A 19654-nucleotide genomic window follows, 5' to 3' on the forward strand; every position below is an offset into this window, starting at 1 on the left:
GTGACACTGTATAAAGTTCATCATAAAATTCATTCTTATGCTGATACCTATTTTGATTCAAATTAATTCTAATTGGATGCAAACTCGTGCAAACATGCATTCAATAAACCATTATTTCATTCACTTTAGTGGATAACAAACTAGCTATTGTACATAATGAGTTTTATTGCAAAGTGTTTACTTGATTTAGTTTGTTAAATTAATTTATCATTAAGAGCTTATGAATTTCATTGTTATAAATAACCACAGGATTAATCCAGATGGAATGAGTTATTTAATGCAAATAAACATGTAATTACACGCAGGTCATCACAATGGATCATCACTTAAATGTAGTCTTTTTCTTGCTGTGTTAGTATATGGCCTCAAAACCCATTCAACGTCAGCTACTGCATCCTGATCCAATGTACCAAGTTTGATTTCATACACTGTTGAATAAAAACTAGCAATTATTAGCAGATATAGCTTCAAGAAATACAGGGTGTCCGGATCAAATGTCCCTATTTTTCATCAGTTTTTACACTTTCACAAGAACTTTGAAATGTGGGAAGCATATGAATTGAAAGCAACACTAAAATATTTTTTGTAAAAAAAATCAGTTCACTTCTACATGCGCTCTTTCTGTTACCCAAATGAAAAATGACTAACCATATCATGTGGAAGCACACCACAAATTTTCTGAGCCTCAAATTCGGCAATTGTGCTTATTGCCGAACCCTGTCGGATAAATTGAACATTGCCTCATCTGAAAAAATACATAACCTAAAGTGGAAATAAGGTTCACTGATGATGAGAGCTGCCATTTCAACAGAACAATTAGCATCTTCTCCTGTAGTGACACAATTTTTCTTTTTGTTTGCTCGTAACAATGACAGTGTATACTATAATGTGATTTTCAGAAAATTTCTGTTAAACACACAGTTGAGCAGCCGAATTTCTCTACTATTGTCACCCAAGGCCGTATTAAGAGCACCCGGGCCATCTGGTTTTTCTGAGGCTCTACCTTGCAAATTCTAGAAAATTTCAACTGGATCTCATTTTTGTGAGGGTGGGCCCATGCGTTAAGACAGCACTGTCGTCACCCTATGTGACATTACTGATTTTTAATCATTTTTTGAAATTAGTGAATTTGGTCCTGACACCCTGTACATTTTCAGTCATATACAGAACATATATGTATATATATATTTTTTTCAGTGAAGTTGTCATGACTGATAAAGTTTTTTAATGGAAAGGAGATTTTAGCAAAACCTTTCATCTCAACTGAGATATTCAATGCATAAATATTCAAATCAAAGTTTATTATATAATATTCATATTTTAACAAATATTTTTCTTCATTTTATTCCCTCAATCAAATGTTTCTCAACCTCTCAGTATTTTTAATCCATTTTTTAATTTAAAAAAACATTAATTTCATTCATTATTCATGGATTTATAGACAAGAAATTACAGTACTAAAACTCACATTTTAATTCAAATCTCGGTCCCAATTCTTGAATTTTCACTTTGTTGTCTTCTTTGTAATGCCTGTAGTGTCTGAAAGAGATTATTTGCAATGTATTAATGAGGCACATTTTAGAGTTAGTTAATTCTTGTAATTATAGAAAATCAACAAAACATAGAAGTCCCAATACTCATTCACCCAAAAGTATCTCGTTTGCTCAAAACACACCTTTCCTCCAATTAAAAGCAAAAAATAAAAAAAACCCAACCCTCCACAACCATGCTTAACCAGCTGAGGGGCCGCGACGCATATGTGAGTCAAAGCTCCAGTATACCAAAAGGGGCAGCAACTCACATATGCGTTCACCAAAAATGGTTTCGAAAGTGTCAGGAACGCACATCTGCGTCTGAGAAAACCAGTTCCTTCCCCCATATCTTTTGTATTGCACCGGACACTAATACTGCCATGTCATACGCCCCTTTCCTTTCTACATTTTTAATCTTTCAGACTGCCCCTCACTTGAAGATCTCTAAAATAAAAGGACACAGGAAAAGAAGAGTTGTGGGGGCACATGTACCTTCCTACACATTGATAACACAAATACTCATACATAGACGAACACAAATGAACAATTGAGTGTTGTTTGACATCGGTTTTCTTTGGGGATTATCAAAGACTACTTTGGGTTGGGGAGGTATTAGGAACTCAGCAGTGAAATAGAAGCATTCTTGGATATCAGACCCGTCAACAAAGGGAAACAGATTTTCTTGTAAAAGACCTTGATAGACTAGCATATTTCATTCTGTCAATTTATCAATGTCTCTAATTTTTTATTAAACGTTGTGTTTATCATAGAAATTTTATGTAACCTTTCAATAATTGTGTGTTGCAATTGGAAATTAAATACCTATAGCAGAGGGGACTGGTCACGTCTACCGAGTGGAAGATCAACTTTCGAGAGAGGCATAAAAGACTTCGGGGGGTACAAATATTTTCTTCCTGAGAAATTCTGAGTTACTACCCTTTAAAAAACATTTATATTAACAGAAATTGGTAAATATAACATATAAAGAGTATTTTCTTTTGATATTTCAATTTTTTTTACATAAATCTAGTGAAACTTTCATAGGAGGCCAACCCTATTCTCTGGCCAACTTACCTTTGCGGCAAGTTTTTCTCAGAACGGAAAATAGGCTCCATAGACATAATACAAAAATAACCCCTATTTTGCGGCCACCTCTGTATACGATCAGCGGCTAACCTGTCGTCTTAGAGGAGTTTCACTGTATAATTTCTTTTTCCTAATTTTTAATGGGCTTGGGGGGTCAGCCTTCCTGCCCCTTTGCCCCTACCGCCCTCCGTTTCTCCAAAAATAAATCTGTATTATCATAGGTGGAGGAGGGAAATCCGCATATTCCCCCTCGTTCAAAGCGCCTGCATTCGCTTATGAATGAAATACAGCGTGAATCCCCTCTCTTGCGGACACCCTGCGGAACAAAACAACTTGTCTGTAAAAGAGGAGTGACCGTAAAGGAGTTTTTCGTTTGTGATTGAGAAATTACTCTGTGAAAAAAATTCATCATTTGAACATCGGTGACAAAGGGTCGGTCCATAGGTGGATCCTTTGATCACAGATTTATTTTTCTTGTAATCTGGCACATAGTAATGAGCAGAGATACGGAAGTTCACGAGGTGGGGGGGGGGTGGTTCAACATAATTTTTAGGAATTTATTCAGCTTTATTAGCTTTGCGTTGAGATAAGTAGACCATTCTTCAAATACAGATAAATACCCCGCATTACCTGTACAAAATATATTCCTATTCATTATACTAGCAAGTTTGAAAGAAACGTAACGTCAGTACAAGTGAAAAGAGATAAAGATTTTCCTTTCCCCTCTAAATCCCTCTTCTTGAAATTCTTTTTTTTCCCCTCCTTTTATTGTTAGCTAAAATTGTTTCTTTCCTGATAAGAAACTATCTCAAAAACGGTTATTCAGTTGCCTATAATCAATTGACTGCTTCATCACCTTCATTTTAACTTGCGACAATATTGAAACAATGTCAAAAAAAAAAAAAAAAATGAGTGACAGAGGAGCTTTTATCAAGTTCAGAAAATAAGTCATCTAAAATAATCCGTTTCGGAAGAGGAAGACATAAATGATGTAATATGAACTGGTGCAAACTTAATGCAAGAAATCCTCGAGGAATATGCGAGAATATTATTAATATTGCAAATGTTCCGATAGTTCTCAATGCCTTGCAATGCGGAACATTGTTACGGAATTTTTGTAACCTACTGTATTGTTATGGGGACTTTTTCTCATTCTTTTATTTTTTTACTATTTGTTCAATGCACAAATTTGATAATTGCTACTTCAGGTGTCTTTCTTATATTCATTATAATTTTCAAGTACTTCGTTTACCCCACATCTGTATGTTAGAGAAACTACTTCATTGAAAAGCTATCAAAATTCATTTTGTGAGAATGGTATGAACTCATGTGTATATGTTGCAGTATATATGAAAAATCGGTGATTACCCATAATCGCCAGTTATTATGCGTAATCACCAATCACGTCGGTATAAAGTAGATTAATTTTTCTACATTTATCACTTTTATCAGTGATTATGCATAATTCCCGAATGTAGTTGATAAATAACATAAATATGGAACAAATCATGCAGAAATATTCCCAAATTCAACCACTTATCAGTTTTTCCCATCAGGGATGGGAGGAATTAAATTAGATTAAAATAATGTTAGAATGATAAAAACATATAAATTATTATCAATCTTGTAATGTCAGCTATCGTTAGAATGTTGGAATTACCTTTTGGGTGAGACAATATACTAAGGAAAACAACGTGAGCATACCAAAAATTAGAAGAGAACAACAGCTAGATGCGTTTCGGAACTGTATGAAGTTCCTTCTTCAGTAACAGAGACAAATAGTGGAAAGACAAAATAATCTTTACAGCTGGAGTTACTCAAGACAAAGAGTCAGACTTTTTGACTCTTTGTCTTGAACAGCGGTATTTGTCTATTTATCACCGGTAAATGTGATAAATTCGGAAAATTTAACAAATTTGTCAAAATGGTCTAGAATTATGCATAATAACCGAATTTTTCGCATTTACTATAAAATATGGGGGGGGGGGCACAGGTAACGGTACACACAGCATTTTACTGGCGAACGTTGTCACTAGAGGCATACTCCCAATTAGAAAAAGTATCCAAAATAGCGAGCATTACTCAGATATGTCATTCATGTTTCAAAGGGTTGTTAGTTACTAAAATAAAACACAGTTTTTGTACGGAAAACACATTAGTTTTTCGGGCACAGGGTGCCCGAAAATCAAATTAAAAAGTTGTACTATGTCTGTCTCACTACTGCAGCCAACAAAAACAAATTCCACGTGGTAAAACAGTTTACCAGCATTCCAATGCTATTTTTCCCCAATATTCCCCTATTTTTCTAATTTGAATATCTCAGTGAATTTTCCACTCAGAAACGTGGAATTTTTTGACATCATAATGAGAGTCAGGGCAGCAACTTTCTAGTTGGATTTTTGGGCATAGTATGTCCGTATAGAAAGTTAAATTTTATATTCTAATAACTATAGTACCCCTTGCAACATGAATGCGTGTATGTGCATTCACGACTTCAGTAAATTTACAAATTTAAATAAAGCCTCGTTGAAAAAAACGGAACAAATTGTATAAAAAAAATAATCGGAACAAAAATTACAGGAATGTCCCGTAATAGGGGACACATGCGGTCCGAAAAATTGTACGAGACATTTCAGTGGTCCCAGGGTACAGAACAGGTTGAGAAACACTGAATTCGAGTATTGAAAACGGAAATGAGACAGTATTAAATTAAATTGGAGTTTTTTTTACTTTTTTTAGCCGTAACACAAATTCAACAGAATCATCAACTTTAGAAGCCTTATATTTTGTATCTGAAAGCACCTATAAAAAAAGTTTGTACACACCTATACAAACAAAATGTTCGATTTTCATTATTCGTGAAATTAGTGGAACTACCCATTTCTGAAGCCAATGCGATAAGAACACCTCAAATAGATTGATGATCTAAAAAAAAAAAACATAAATTATACGTGTATAGATCTATACACACACTTTTCCTCCTTTATTTTTTTAACACCTAAATTATAAATTATCTCATAGGCAGAACACCTAAAATACAAATTTTTCAGCATATTTCCCTCATATATATTTCTGAATAGTTAAACCGGAACAAGTAACTCTCTACTCTGTCAGAACGATTGAGAAGGTTCGACAAAAATCCAGAGGTACACTATTGTTCAGCCTAAAGAATAGAGGCATTAAGTGGGCGTTCACAAATGCCACTTCAGTCAAATCCCTAGCACCCCTTGCTCGATGTCCTGTGGAGCAGAAGGGGGGAAAGCATTTTCTAGCTGGCCACTTTTGGAAACATTTTGGTGAAGGTGAAGTGTTTTTTTTTCAAACTATTTTGTGGATCTTCTGTGATCCTCGGAGGGTTAAGTACGTAATCCCATCTCCACAGTAATTCCCCGTGACCAACCCCTGACCACCAACTTGGTGGTCAAGTAGTCATAGTGACAGATTCACATTACAAGGACCTGGACCCAGGTTCGAACCCCCACAGTAGTGGTCAGCCGAAAATGGTTTTCCGTGGTTTCCAACTTCGAGGTACAAATGCGAGCTGATCTCCCCCTTAAAAAGTCTCACCACAGAGAGCAACAGGCCTGCAACAATACAAATATTCAATCATTACACTTCACTCATAGTTAGAAAAAATGTTGGCAGATGGCAGTACTATATATATAACAAGCATTACACAGAAAACAAACTTCACAACACGCACATTCCAACATGTATCAATTTGGTAGAAGTTCTGCAAGAGGAATGTGGATGTACTGGTGTGGTAACCATACCACTACATGTGTGGTTTAGTACTAGTAGTAATTCATCCTATAATTGCTGCAATCAAAAAGTCAGAAATTGTAAAGTATAAATTCATAACTTGTCACTCATAAACCTCTGAACTTCAAAATAATTACAGTACAAATGGTTATATTAAGTTGATAAAATGCCATCAAATAAAAATTCTGTAATGCTAAAACTTCATTTATACCTGAAAAGTATATAATCATCAGAGTTCAAGAAAGAGACGACCCGTTTACTTTCCTCTTTAGGAACGGGAAAAAGGTATTTCAATATATTTGTCACCTAAAAATAAGAAACGCAAAACATAACATTTACATTCTTTAGCTATTTATATATAAAATTTATTTTCTGTATATGTTCTCTATACAATTTACAATTTTAGATCGATTTGCGCCAAATTTTGCATGTATACCAAATGGCTCAGATTGAACGATAGGCTACTTTAAAAGTTCATCAGAGCAAGGCAAATGCCTGAAACAGGTAAAAACTGTCAGGCAACAATGTAATGGTTTAATGGTAACAATGGTTTCTGTATCTCAATCACTTTCAGAATGTTTACTATGGTTTCCGTGGTTCCCTACCAACATGTTTCAGACATGTGTATGCCTTTACAATGGTTTGTTACTTCAATGCTGTCAGTATATGTATAATAGTTTATATGCCTTCATAATGGTTTGTCACTTTTTCAATCCTCCGAGTAATTGAAGACAACCCGGCCGCTGCCAGATATTATAGCTAGTTATTAAGATTTATTGTCATTGTTATTGCAAAATGCTACATGTCAAAATTCTCGATTTTTTTTAATGTCACTGAAAGCTCCTACACGTATTTCTTTATTCTGTAAAAATGTCATACTTTTCTGATCAATAAAATACTAACATGACATTTTTACAGAACACAGAAATATGTGTGAAGATGTTTTTTTTTTAATTTTATGCCATTCAAAAGCAAGAATTTTGACATGGCATTATGTTATTTGGCTCCACCGAATAACCACTATAGTCCATTCGGGGTTAACTTTGCAGTGAAGAGAAAGCTACGAGAGAGCTGCATCGTTTCTATGGCAACGGAAGCCTCATAACCAATTTATGAATCCACAGCATCAGTAAGGTACAGTAGAATCTTCTCAACCTCACTGCAAAAAATTATTCTTTGTGTGTGTAACACAATGTATGTACGAATTACATAATAGTTTTAGTATAATGGAAAAAACTATTGCTGATACTTTCAGAAATTTGTGTTGTTTTTGAAATCAAAAACGGTTTTTTTCTCCCGGGAAATAAACTAGAAATTAAAATACATTGAGAGAAAATCGATAAAAAAATAGAATTATTTTATATTTATAATAGGTACTTACTTTTTAGACTTCAAATTGATGTTAAGTACACTAAAAGCGTACAATATTTTTCAACTTCATCTCCCTCCCCCCCCCCAGTCGAATCATGCATAGTTGTCCCAAGTGATTATTGAATGCAATCCATGTCTCTGCTCTATTGGTTTTAAGGGCCATTCGGTCAAAGCCTAAAACTGTCTGGACTTCTCTCTAAAAACACTAAAGTGAAGAATTTCTTGATGTTTGGAAAGGAGGTTTTATTTCATAAGGGGCCGTTTAAGTATTACGTCATCATCGATGGGGGGGGGTCCGATTTGCTAACTTTTGATGGCGGGGGGGGGGGGGTTTTGGATAATGCTTACGTCATCAACCACACACCCTTTATGAAAATATGAGTTGGATTCAGAGGGGCAGAGCTGATGACGAAATTTTGCTGACAGGGGGGGGAGGGTCAAAAATGGCTAAAAATTTGCTTACGTAATACTTGAACGGCCCCTAATGCACTGCAAGACATAACTACCACTACCATCATAAGGGAAAAAAATTTAGCTTCCAACCCTGAAATTTCCCCCCTCTGCAAGCGGCGAATGTTGACACATACACATTGGGTGTTGAACAGCTATATTGTTCAAAACACACAACTGGCTACACTACATATTTCCGGAAGCAGGGGCATCAGAAGTATTTTAGATGTCTGGGTGCTTGGTTCGAGTTTTATGTAGGAGAGTAGGATATAATTATAAGAGAATTTATTTATTTATCAATTATGGGGAGGGGGGGGGGGCTTTAATCCATACCACAAAATCCAGTAGGTGCTCCCACCCACTGCATCATGGCTTTGATGCCACTGGCCAAAAGCACCTATCATTCCATCAAAGTTAAATATATGGGTACTTTTAACACATGTAGTCATAATATGTAAGTACAAACTTTGAAATGCCTCCTATTGTATACAATAAAACAACCAAAATTTCTGAACTTGATGCACGTTTTTAACTAAAATAATATTTCATTTGTGGAAAATACCATTGAATAAACAAGCTGATATTTTTAAGTTAACCTAGCATTCCACTATACAGGGTGTATAGCAAACAGGGAATATGGCATTTCACTGGCAAGCCATCTTAGAGGCATATTTCTAATTAGAAAAATTATCCAAATAATGTGTAGAACTCGGAAACGTCATTCATGTTGAAAAGGGTTAAATTGTTATTAAAATATAAAAATTAACTTTTTATACAGATACCCCATGCTCAAGAATCCAATTACAAAGTTGTTGCCATCTTTCTTCTGAGAGCAACAAAAAATTCTATGTTTCTCAGTGCAATATTCACTGAGACATTCAAATTTGCAAAACAGGAAAACTTAGGGAAAAAAGAGCTTTAAATAGGGGTAAACCAATTTTCCCACTTTTAATGTTTTTTTTCTCCTAATTTTCCTCTATTTTTCAAATTTGAATGTCTCAGTGAATATATATTTGCACTTACAATTGTGGAATTTTCCTTTGTTGGCATCAGGAGAGACAGAGCAACAACTTTCTAATTGTTCTTAACGGGGTCTCCATGCAAAGTTATTTTTTATTTTAATAACTACACAACCCCTTGCAACATGAATGACATATCTGAGTACTACATGTCATTTGGAAACTTTTTCTAATTGGAAGTATGCCTCTAGGATCAACGGTTTGTCAGTCAGTAAAATGCCAATACGCCTTGCCATAAACCCTGTATATAGTTCAACAGAAAAAATCACTTGCATGCAATTTTGTAATATGTTATGGAACACATAATTTTAGACTTAAGGCCGATCATCCACTGGAAGCTATAAAGGCTGAAAACAAGTTGTGTGTATATGCAAGACTACTTACTATAGCCACTGACAAATAATGAAATTTAAAAAATTATGACAGAATACAGATCAACAAATCACAGCAATTTTGGTGATGTAATTTTCGAGGATATAGAGCCAAATGTGAACGCAGTTGCTATGGATTATTTATTGGTTTTAAACAGTAATGAATTCCACCGTCGCCACAATTGTGGTCAGCTGAAGTTGGTTTTCTGTGGTTCCCAACAGGAGCAAATGCGAGCTGCTCTCCCAGTTAAAATATCTCACCACAGAAAGTAACAGGCCTACTACACTTCACTATTCAAAAATACGACACTAGAACACATTCTGAGTGGTGCTTGGTTTGAAAGAATGGTTTTGAACAAAATATTTTTTCTGTATTTTTTCCAAAATTATAAATAACATTAAGAACTTATATATATTTTTATATATATCTTCTTATATATGCTTCTCAACAACCTCAGATGTGCGGGAACTATATCCTGTGGTGCAAGAACACATTCTCTGCCCTTCCCTTCACTGCAAAAGTTAACCACAAACAGACTATAGAAAGTAGAAATTTAACCACTAGAAAAGGCATGTACAGACTGATTCAGAACTTATGGACAAAATTTACAATGATAGAACATGTCTAAACAAGCAACTTTTGTCATACAATGTATGGTTTTAATACGAGTAATGAACTATTAGATACTGCTGTCATTGAACATATAAAGTGCTCGTTGTGACACTTTAATTTTTATGTGGACTACAGAAAAGATGGGTTGTTTCATGAATCAGGAAAAGGCAGACACTCATTTCATATATGGTGCTGTCAACAGGACTGCTCTAGAAAATCAAAGACTGCACCAGAAGTGTTTTCCAGCAAAAACAAAAAACCTTTTAGGCTTATACTAATGTCTGTGCAAAATGGGTTCTATTTTCAGTGATACAGGGCGTGATACCGGTTTCAGGCAGACAACAGTTTAATGGCTCAAAGATTTTCTGATCAGTCATGTATTTTGTTGGAAAACACTTGGTACAGTTTTTGAGCTTCTGGAGTTCACAGCACCATACATGAACTGCATATCTGCCTTCTACTGGTTCATGAAACCAGACTTCCCTTCCTCAACACAAATGACGAAAAGTGTGGAAACAGGGGTTTTATGCTTCCAGTAACAGCACTGGCTAGCAGTTCACAGTTTATGTTGCAACCACGCAGTGCCAATAAACAAATTGTTTAGATATTAAGAGTTATATCCCTTCTTAACATTTTGCCAGCTCTGAATCACTCAGTATTATTGTTGTAGATATCATGCTGACAGATTGTACATTCTTTGGTTCCAAGCAAGAGAAAATATAGTGCAAACATCTGTGCTTGACTAAAAACTTTCAGGCGAAAGCTAAATTTCTCAGTAGAAAAGCCATCTTTTTCCCAAGAGAAATAGTCAAAAATAATGTTTTATTCAACTTTCTCAGGACTTTCATGTTAGGGGATGCACAGACACAAGTCTGAGAAATTTTTTGCTGCCTCTAAACTCCAATTCGATGAATGCTTGTCACCTGCATTTCAGCCAATGCCAGAAAACAACTAAAATATTGCAAAACTTTTGACTATTACACTACATGAGAAAAACCTCACTCTTACCCTTCTACCAAGCTTAGTCTTGAAATTGTGAAACACCAAGTGAGGATACTCTTGTGGCATTTTTCCTACATCTGGTATGTCATGTCTCATCACCGCATTCAGAATAGTAAACCGAGCAGTTGGACCATGTGGCAAGTGAGTGATGATGAGTCCATCTATTAGGGAAGGGGAAAAGCTCTCATTTCAATACTCGGATACAAAAATGTTACATAGAATTATGCAAGAGAACAATGATTTTTTAGTGGATGAGAAATTTAAGAAAATTGAATACAAAGTTATTCAGAATTAATTTCTTTTAAGTTAAAAACACTGACTGAAAATACACAATACACATTTGTACTTGAATATTTCAGAAAACTTCAAATACAATGCATGGCTGACAATCTTGAAGAATGATAGATTTTTGGATATGAATTCATTGCAAAAACCATACGCAGACAAGTATAAAATGGATTTTAGGAAAAAAAAAATCAGTAGTTTCATAAATCAAAATAAAATTATAGGTCTCTTTTGTCTTTGGAAAAACTTGACATTGTGATAGCCATTGCCAATTATATAGGCGGAGAAACGGGGGAGGAGGAGTGTGCACAGGTCCCTCCTAAACATCAAAGATGTGCGTGGGTGATCTCATACATGTATGTATATATGCATTGACATCATCGAGCCCCAAACCTTCATATCTATCTCTGCCTTTGGCCAATTATCACCAAACTATAGGTTACATTACCTGCCATTGTAGCACTCAAATCAAAAACACTCTGCATCAAAAAAAAAGAAAAAAAAATCTCCCATCAGGGCCCAAAAACAGAACATAAGGTCAAAGTTATTCTGTTGATTGGCCAATTTGATGCTGGCTGGCTGGTTGGAAAATTTTGAGATTTCCTTTGCAAAATTTCTATGTGACATGATGCAATGGTGACAATCTATAACGAAGGCTTTAGATTTTTTTCAGGTAACTTCATTGGGAATAATTTTTTCTAAACAAAAAAAGCATGTATTTTTTTTCAATCACGGTTGAAGTTTGGGAGATATGAGAACTTTCCGTCAGAGAGAGTAGAAATTCAAGAGCATCCCGGAAGATTTGCGACACTTTGCAGGTATGACAATGTATAAAGATTTCAACTGCATACCTGGTTTTCCTCTGGTTTCACTAAGTATGATGAAATCAGTTACATCATTCGCTCTACACGCATCGATCAAATGTTTCAAATCGTAATGCCCTCTATTCATTCTTTGGGCATTAGGAAAGAGGAGCCTCATTTCCTGCATATGAGAAGAGAATGTAAATACAGATAATATATTAACAACAATACAAATGAAAGCAGTGGTCTTGCATTTAACATTTAAAACAAATCAACACCACCACAAAATAAAAACAATTTATAACTGTAGCCAATAAGATTTTCACAGCCATTGTAAGAGGAAGAATGGCTTTGTGGGCTTGAAGGCATTCATTGGTTTGAGTTTAACTTCAGCATTTTTCCAACGCTAGTGGTTGGCACTGTCAGGAGATTTTTGTGAAGAGAAAATTTTTTGTGGTCTCAGGTTGTACTTGTATCTATGAGTTGCTTGGCTTCTGATGGACAAACGTTGCAGATAAACTCAAGCCAGTGATGGCCTTCAAGCCCAGAAAGCCTCTTCATCCACCTTACAATTAATTTGCTCCACAAAAAAAATTACACAGAGTTGAGTTCAACATGGATAATATACAGGGAGTTTCTCCAGAAGAATAGAAAAATAAACGCTCAGGAAATAAGGAATGTTATGAACAAATTAAGCATTAAAATTAGAAACGAAATCCACAAATTTATGCTACAGGAATGAATTTAATTAATATTCTCTACACCTAACTTTTAATTGATGATGTACCTACTGGTTCTGGTGGGTGTGGATTGTTGCTTTCCTAAAGAGCCTGTTTTAATAGGCTCCAGGGCTGGACAAATCCATTACTTGGCATGTGGAAATTTTGACTGGGCATGTATTTTTTCTCAGCCACATGCCCAAAGCTGGTGCATAAAATATTGATATGGGCAAGTATTATTTCAAGCTAACAGTCAGACTGGGCATTCATGTTAGGTAAAAAATGCATGCATTCCAAATGACACCAATTCGATGGAAGTCACTCAGAGGAATGTTTACAGTTTAGTAGCAGCAATCTACAAAGTTCATCATACAGTATTCCCAGCAAAATCTGCTTGATTATTTCCCTGACAAAAACTCTGGAAGAAAGAAATATAATTCAAAAACTCAGCATTCCAAATTTTCAATTTTTTCCCCCCAAATCATTTTCCATTTCCATGACTTTCCAGATTGTCAGGAACCCCGTCATATATTCATGATGGGCAGTTTAAGGGGTTAACATTAACATAGTTCATAGTATATCTTAATATAAGAAAGGACATAATTTAAAATATTTATACAGACCTTTGCAAACTGTTTCAATCTCACACTTGGATCATGGCTAGTCGTGATGACAATTTTTGGATCTTCGACACCCGCCCAACGATATTCATCATCCTCGTGAGTTGTGGCATCTTAGAGAAAAACAAATCAGCTTATGATTTCGAAACATACAGATATACAGGAACATTAAATTTCTAATCAAGTGACATACCCCCTCCCTTTTCCAGTTACATAATATATTGGCACCAATAACATTTTCTATGTGTGATCACAATATTGGAGTCTAACGATAACAAAAGATTTTTTGATTTCATGGCAGCGTGTTTTCCAAAATGGAAAAGTTTCGATTAGTCCAGAAAAACATCATTTAGGACTGTTTTTCTTGAGAAAAAAACCAGGCTTGGCTCCTAAGAAATTTGGCTAGCCCTGAAATGGCTTGTCGATTTGTCAAGCCCTGCTGTTTATACAGTATGTTACCTTAGTTTCTCTTGTGGGAATATCGTTTTCTCTCAGATTGTACATTTGATATTTTTATTTTCATTACTTTTATTAATCACACTATTCATTTTAGCAGCTATAGTATGATCCCAAGGTTCCCTTGGTGATTTTTTTTGGCAAGTTCCTAACTGGAAAGCTGGTGCTTTTTTTTTTCTCCAGTCCTATATTGGCACTTGATTGCAGTTTCCTTTCTTTCCTTCCATCTGTGATGCAGGTAGCGATAGTTTTAATAGTCCTTCTATAACCGCAGATTATTCAAACTGGGTTTTCAGTTTTGGTCAAGCAGACTACGGGGCACAAAACTCAACTCTTTGTTTTCCCCTGCCTTGCTTGAAGCGGCCTTCCATTTCTTTATTCTCTTTTCAGCATGAGCAACTGTGCTTTGCCCTTCTCCCATTATCATAAGGTCAGGTTGTAACATTTTTTTTATCACCCCATCTGCGTTTAGTGTAGTTAAAAACAGCAGGATGTGTTCTCTAAGAACTTGTGAAGTTAAGACAGATTGAAGTTTTCTAATGCTGAGCCATCCTTGGGTCAGGAGGTAGTGAGATCATTGTTTTCGTTTATCGAACCAGTGATCTTTGCTTCATTTATAGGCCTATGTATGTAGCTATTTCTAACACAGAAATCACCAGAGAATATTTATTTTTTTTACTGGGGGAATTCTTTATATTTATACTATTGTTATATTTTTTCTGGTGTTTAGTCTAGAATGTGATATTATTATTATTATTATTATGCTTGTTAGTTTCCCTTATTGTTAGGTTTCCCTATATCCCTATGTTTTCTACCCTGAAAAATTTTTTTTTGTTGGCATCTATAACATTTTTTTTTCTTTTGGTCACACCTGTTTCACTCTTGGGTACTTTTCACCATGCGTTTGGATCCTTTTCTATCTAAAGTAACAATCGCCAAGGAGTGATAATACTATAGCTGCTCCATAATTGTTGAACATTTTGCGTTGTACCCTGACTAAATTCTAATAGTTGCACATATAACATAGCTGCCAACTTTTGAAAATGAAAATTCGGGAGATTTTCCGCGCAAACCCGTATTTTATGCTTAAACCACTCACTAATAAATAAAATAGGGATTTTTCCAAATAAAATAGGGATTTTCCAAACATAAAAGTTAAAGCATAGGGAATAAAATCCCTACTGAAAAACTGAAGTCAAATTAAAATAGGGATTTTACACACATGGAAGTTAAACCCTTGGGAATAAAATTCCTACGCAAAAAACAAGTGAAATTGAAGGCCAAAACTTCAATGATGTAAAAATAAATATTGTGTTCAATCAGAAATGCTGTGAACAAACATTCTGCGTGAATGACCCCAAAATAATCGGAAGATGAAGGAAAGCACCGTCAATTTTTTAAGAACACTGACTTTTTGTGACACTTGCTTGATGTTTTTTTTTTTCATTTCACGAGTGATGATGGTAGTCTTTCCATGCCCGATGTTTATGTCCGTAACACAACTTGTACAAAAAGGAAAAGTGGACCCTCTTCTGGAACGTTTGATGAAAGGAAATTCATCAGAATAAATATCTTTAAAATTGATTAAATATGTTTTTGCTTATCAGTATTCATGCTTTGTTATATCGCGCGTACGTAACTTCAACAAAAGAAATTTTGACCATATGAGCATCACTATAATCTTCGATTATTATCCAGGACTATTGGCTGCTAAGCCATTTCCCTGCACGATAAGACAAACAACTTTCTTGTTACCATCAGAGGGTTTGTAAAACTTCCTTAAAAAGGGAATTTCCCCATTCACGACGTGTGACGTCATTTCGAAAGGGAAAAAAAAGGGCTTCATGCCCCACAAGAAATTCCTTAGGGACTGTTTTCATAAGTGGGGATTTTTTTAAAATGAAATAGGTAATTTTTAGGGACAATTAGGGATTTTTGTGATTTTCGTAAAAATTTGGGAGATTTAAGAACTTTTCGGGAGGTCGAGCGTTGAAGCTAAACTTCGGGAGATTCCCGAAAAATTTAGGAGACTTGGCAGCTATGATATAAGGTTCTAGCTGTGAATGTCATTATATTAGTCACCTTGTTACCTATGATATGTCAAGCCGTGAATTAAGTGGAAAATAAAATTTTGATAGATGCCAATATTCTGCAAATATTGAAGTGAGAATAACAGGACTACATGAAGAACATCCTCAAATGAAACAATTTTGGTGTAATCCGCCACTTTTCTGGCAACTTAGTTGCCAAAAGCAACATAATGGCACTGCGTTGCCATATCTCTATCTTCATTATATCCAGGCTAGTTGTCACATTTTGTCGTTTTTTTACCCAGAAAGTCAGATGCCACAGATTATTTTCTTCTTCCATTGACAGGTCAGGTTGTATTGTTCAGTTATTTTTTGTCTTCTGTTTTTAGCATTGTTAAGGAATACCAGGATGTTATTTCTAAGGACCTCAATCTAAAATTTTCCAAAGGTGGGTCAACCTTGGTTCACGAGGGAGTGGGTAACACCATTTTTTTTACTAATCTTACCTGTGCCAAGATAGGTTCCTGTTGTTACAGTAATTGAAGGAAACTTGACTGATTAAGTCGGAAATTGTTATGGCATCAGGGTTTAAGCTACGGTCGCATTTTTCGCAAAATGTGAAAGAAAATCGTAGAATGCGAAAGAAGTAGTTGCCACTTTCGCAAAAATGCATACAGGAGGTACGAAACAAGTAGACATCCAACCATCAATCATTACATTAGCATTGTAGCATTTTGCTAAAGCTTTTCCCTCCATTTTTGCTTTTTTGCGAAAGGAATTTTTTATCCATCTTAAACCCTGTATGGCATGCATAAAGAAAAAAAAAATTGACAAATTTGGCTTTTTTGGAGGGAGATAGGGATGTCAAATACGAAGATTTCAAATATTCCTCTAGACAAGCAGGTACTCTATGTACACCTCCCAGGAGTACATGGTTGCTCCAGGAAAAAAAAAAATCAGTAAACTTGATAAGCAAATAAATAAAGAAAAAAAAGACTTCTAGGGCTCAGCCAATGAATAAAGGTTGAAAATGGCTGCTATAGATGATTATAGGCTTTCGTGTATATCTAAATATTTATTTATTAACTCAGAAATCAGAGAGAGTATTTATTTTGTACCCAGGGGAATTATTCACAATCCAGAGCTTATTTATGTTTATTCTGTTATATTTTTCTTGTGTTTTGTGTAGAAAGTTGTATTTTTATTATTATGTTTTCTATGCTGGAAGTTTTTTTTCCCAATGTCCCTAGTGTCAGTAAATGGCTTTGGAGACTTCTCATCGGGCATGGTCCTCGGCAAAAAAGTTGCAGAGAAACAGATGCATTATAATCCAGATCCCCTTGGCAACTTTTTTCCCTGTGCCAAGCAGGTCTAACAGCCTGACAAAAGTTTCAAAGTCCTGCGAAATTGACTGCGGATGCCAGAAAAAAAAAAAAGAATTGCCAGAATAGAAAACATAAAAGTGGGAACCAACAACATTTATACTAAATATTTATTTACAAATATAAAGCCCAAACTCTCTTTGAAATAATAAACGGATCAGGGCATAATTCTATCTAGGTATCCAGACTCAACAACCTAGCACCATTATGCCGGCATTGGTGAATTATGGCCTCCTTAGCGATCTGGATTATACTGCTTTCGCAATCTAGATTATACTGCATCTACACCATCGCCGAAAATCGCCAAGTGGGGGGGGGGGGAGATTATACCAAAGCTGTTACCTTCAAACTCCCCTGGCGAACTTGGTTTGTTTGGCATCATAGTGTAAGCATAACTGCATGCTTAACACATGCTTTTTGTAAATTGTAATACAAACGAATGATATTCAAATCACTAGCAACTAAAAGCCTTACCTTTAAGCTCTTCGTCCCACTCGAGAGATTCTTGAACTTTCAAAGCTTCATTTTGAAGTGTGGTGGGTAATACTTTGTTATCTATACAAACAAAGAAGAGTGAATTGGGAGCAAGAACGAGCACATCAATAAGCATAATGATGAAAAATCCATCAAATTATGAATAAAGTGTAAAATTATGACATAAGTTGACCTTCTAATGCTTGCTTGACTTGTTTTTTCTTCTCTAGTTTAATAGCATTTTTTTGCTCGTTGTGTTTTCGGAAGAGGAATTCTCGCCTAAGTCGAGCTTGGCGACGATTCTAGTTTGAATAAAAAAAATGAATTAACTAAAACCAAACACGCAACACATGTGAATAACAATAGATTATCAAACAAATATCTCACCAACGCATAAGCCATCTCGAAATCCTAAAAAACCACGTGTATATTTACTCTTTAATAAACACTTTTTTTTGTAAACAGAAATGTTTGAAATTTGTGCAGTTGTGAAGTCGTCGTTTTTTTCACCAAGCACTTGGATTGTTGCCAAATACAACTTAATAAAACTTAAAATGTTTTGATTCTTGTCCTTGTGCTGCAGTCTAGTGATGATTAGGATAAACATCAATAAGGATATGACTCAGTCAGTTTGTAACTTTTCCCGCTAGGTGACATCTCAAGTCCTACTTATTCTAATTATTGCTGTGACTATATGGTTTCAAAATAAGTACAGGACACACACACACACACACATACGCGTATTTTTCGTTAAAAAAATCTTCAGAATTTCTCAGCGTGAATTATACACTGAAGAGCCAAAAAAACTGGTGGTACATCTGCCTAATATCGTGTAGGGCCCCCGTGAGCCCGCAGAAGTGCCACAACACGACGTGGCATGGACTCGACTAATGTCTGAAGTAGTGCTGGAGGTAATTGACACCATGAATCATGCAGGGCTAACCATAAATCCGTAGGAGTAAGAGTGGGTGGAGATCTCTTCTGAACAGCACGTTGCAAGGCATTCCAGATATGTTCAATAATTTTCATGTCTGGGGATTTTGGTCGCCAGCGGAAGTGTCTAAAGTCAGAAGAGTGTTCCTGGAGCCACTTTGTAGCAATTCTGGACGTGTGGGCATGGCCCCCACATCCTGTGGCGGGGCCCCTAGGCTGGGATCTTTTGCGGGCCCCTCGGTCAGACTTTTAACGGGCCCCTTCTGTAGCTAATTTATAGCGTGAAAAAGCAAAAAAAATGATAATCGTCTCGGGCCCCAGGGCTAGAGCCCTGGCAGCACCCCCTATGTGGGGGCCATGCGTGTGGGGTGTCGCATTGTCCTGCTGAAATTGTCCAAGTCCGTCGGAATGCACAATGGACATGAATGGGTGTAGGTGATCAGACAGGATGCTTACATACCTGTCACCTGTCAGAGTCGTATCTAGACGTATCAGGGGTCCCATATCACGCCAACTGCACACGCCCCCATACCATCACAGAGCTTCCACCAGCTTGAACAGTCATGTTGACATGTAGGGTCCATGGATTCATGAGGTTGTCTCCATAACTGTACACGTCCATCAGCTCGAAGCAATTGGAACCGAGACTCGTCAGACCAGGCAACGTGTTTCCAGTCCTCAACAGGCCAATGTCGGTTTTGTCGGGCCCAGGCGAGGCGTAAAGCTTTGTGTCGTGCAGTCATCAA

General features: G+C 36.0%; 1 protein-coding gene across 1 annotated transcript; it reads right to left on the reverse strand.

Annotated features, from left to right (window-relative positions):
- Positions 1–255: 255 nt before the first annotated feature.
- On the reverse strand, positions 256–18620 carry LOC149067528 (U3 small nucleolar ribonucleoprotein IMP4). Its single transcript, XM_089252709.1, has 9 exons — positions 18363–18620; positions 18169–18277; positions 17976–18056; positions 13637–13746; positions 12343–12475; positions 11213–11367; positions 6592–6686; positions 1469–1539; positions 256–428 (listed from the first exon to the last, which is right to left on the reverse strand). Exons 1-9 carry the CDS (start codon positions 18375–18377, stop codon positions 310–312), a joined length of 888 nt encoding a protein of 295 aa, XP_089108835.1. The 5' UTR covers positions 18378–18620; the 3' UTR covers positions 256–309.
- Positions 18621–19654: the final 1034 nt, after the last annotated feature.

The sequence above is a fragment of the Pholcus phalangioides genome, unplaced genomic scaffold (genome assembly GCF_987345545.1).
Source record: "Pholcus phalangioides strain wild (caught in Gottingen) unplaced genomic scaffold, Ppha-v1.0 ptg000030l_1, whole genome shotgun sequence".
NCBI lineage: Eukaryota > Metazoa > Arthropoda > Arachnida > Araneae > Pholcidae > Pholcus > Pholcus phalangioides.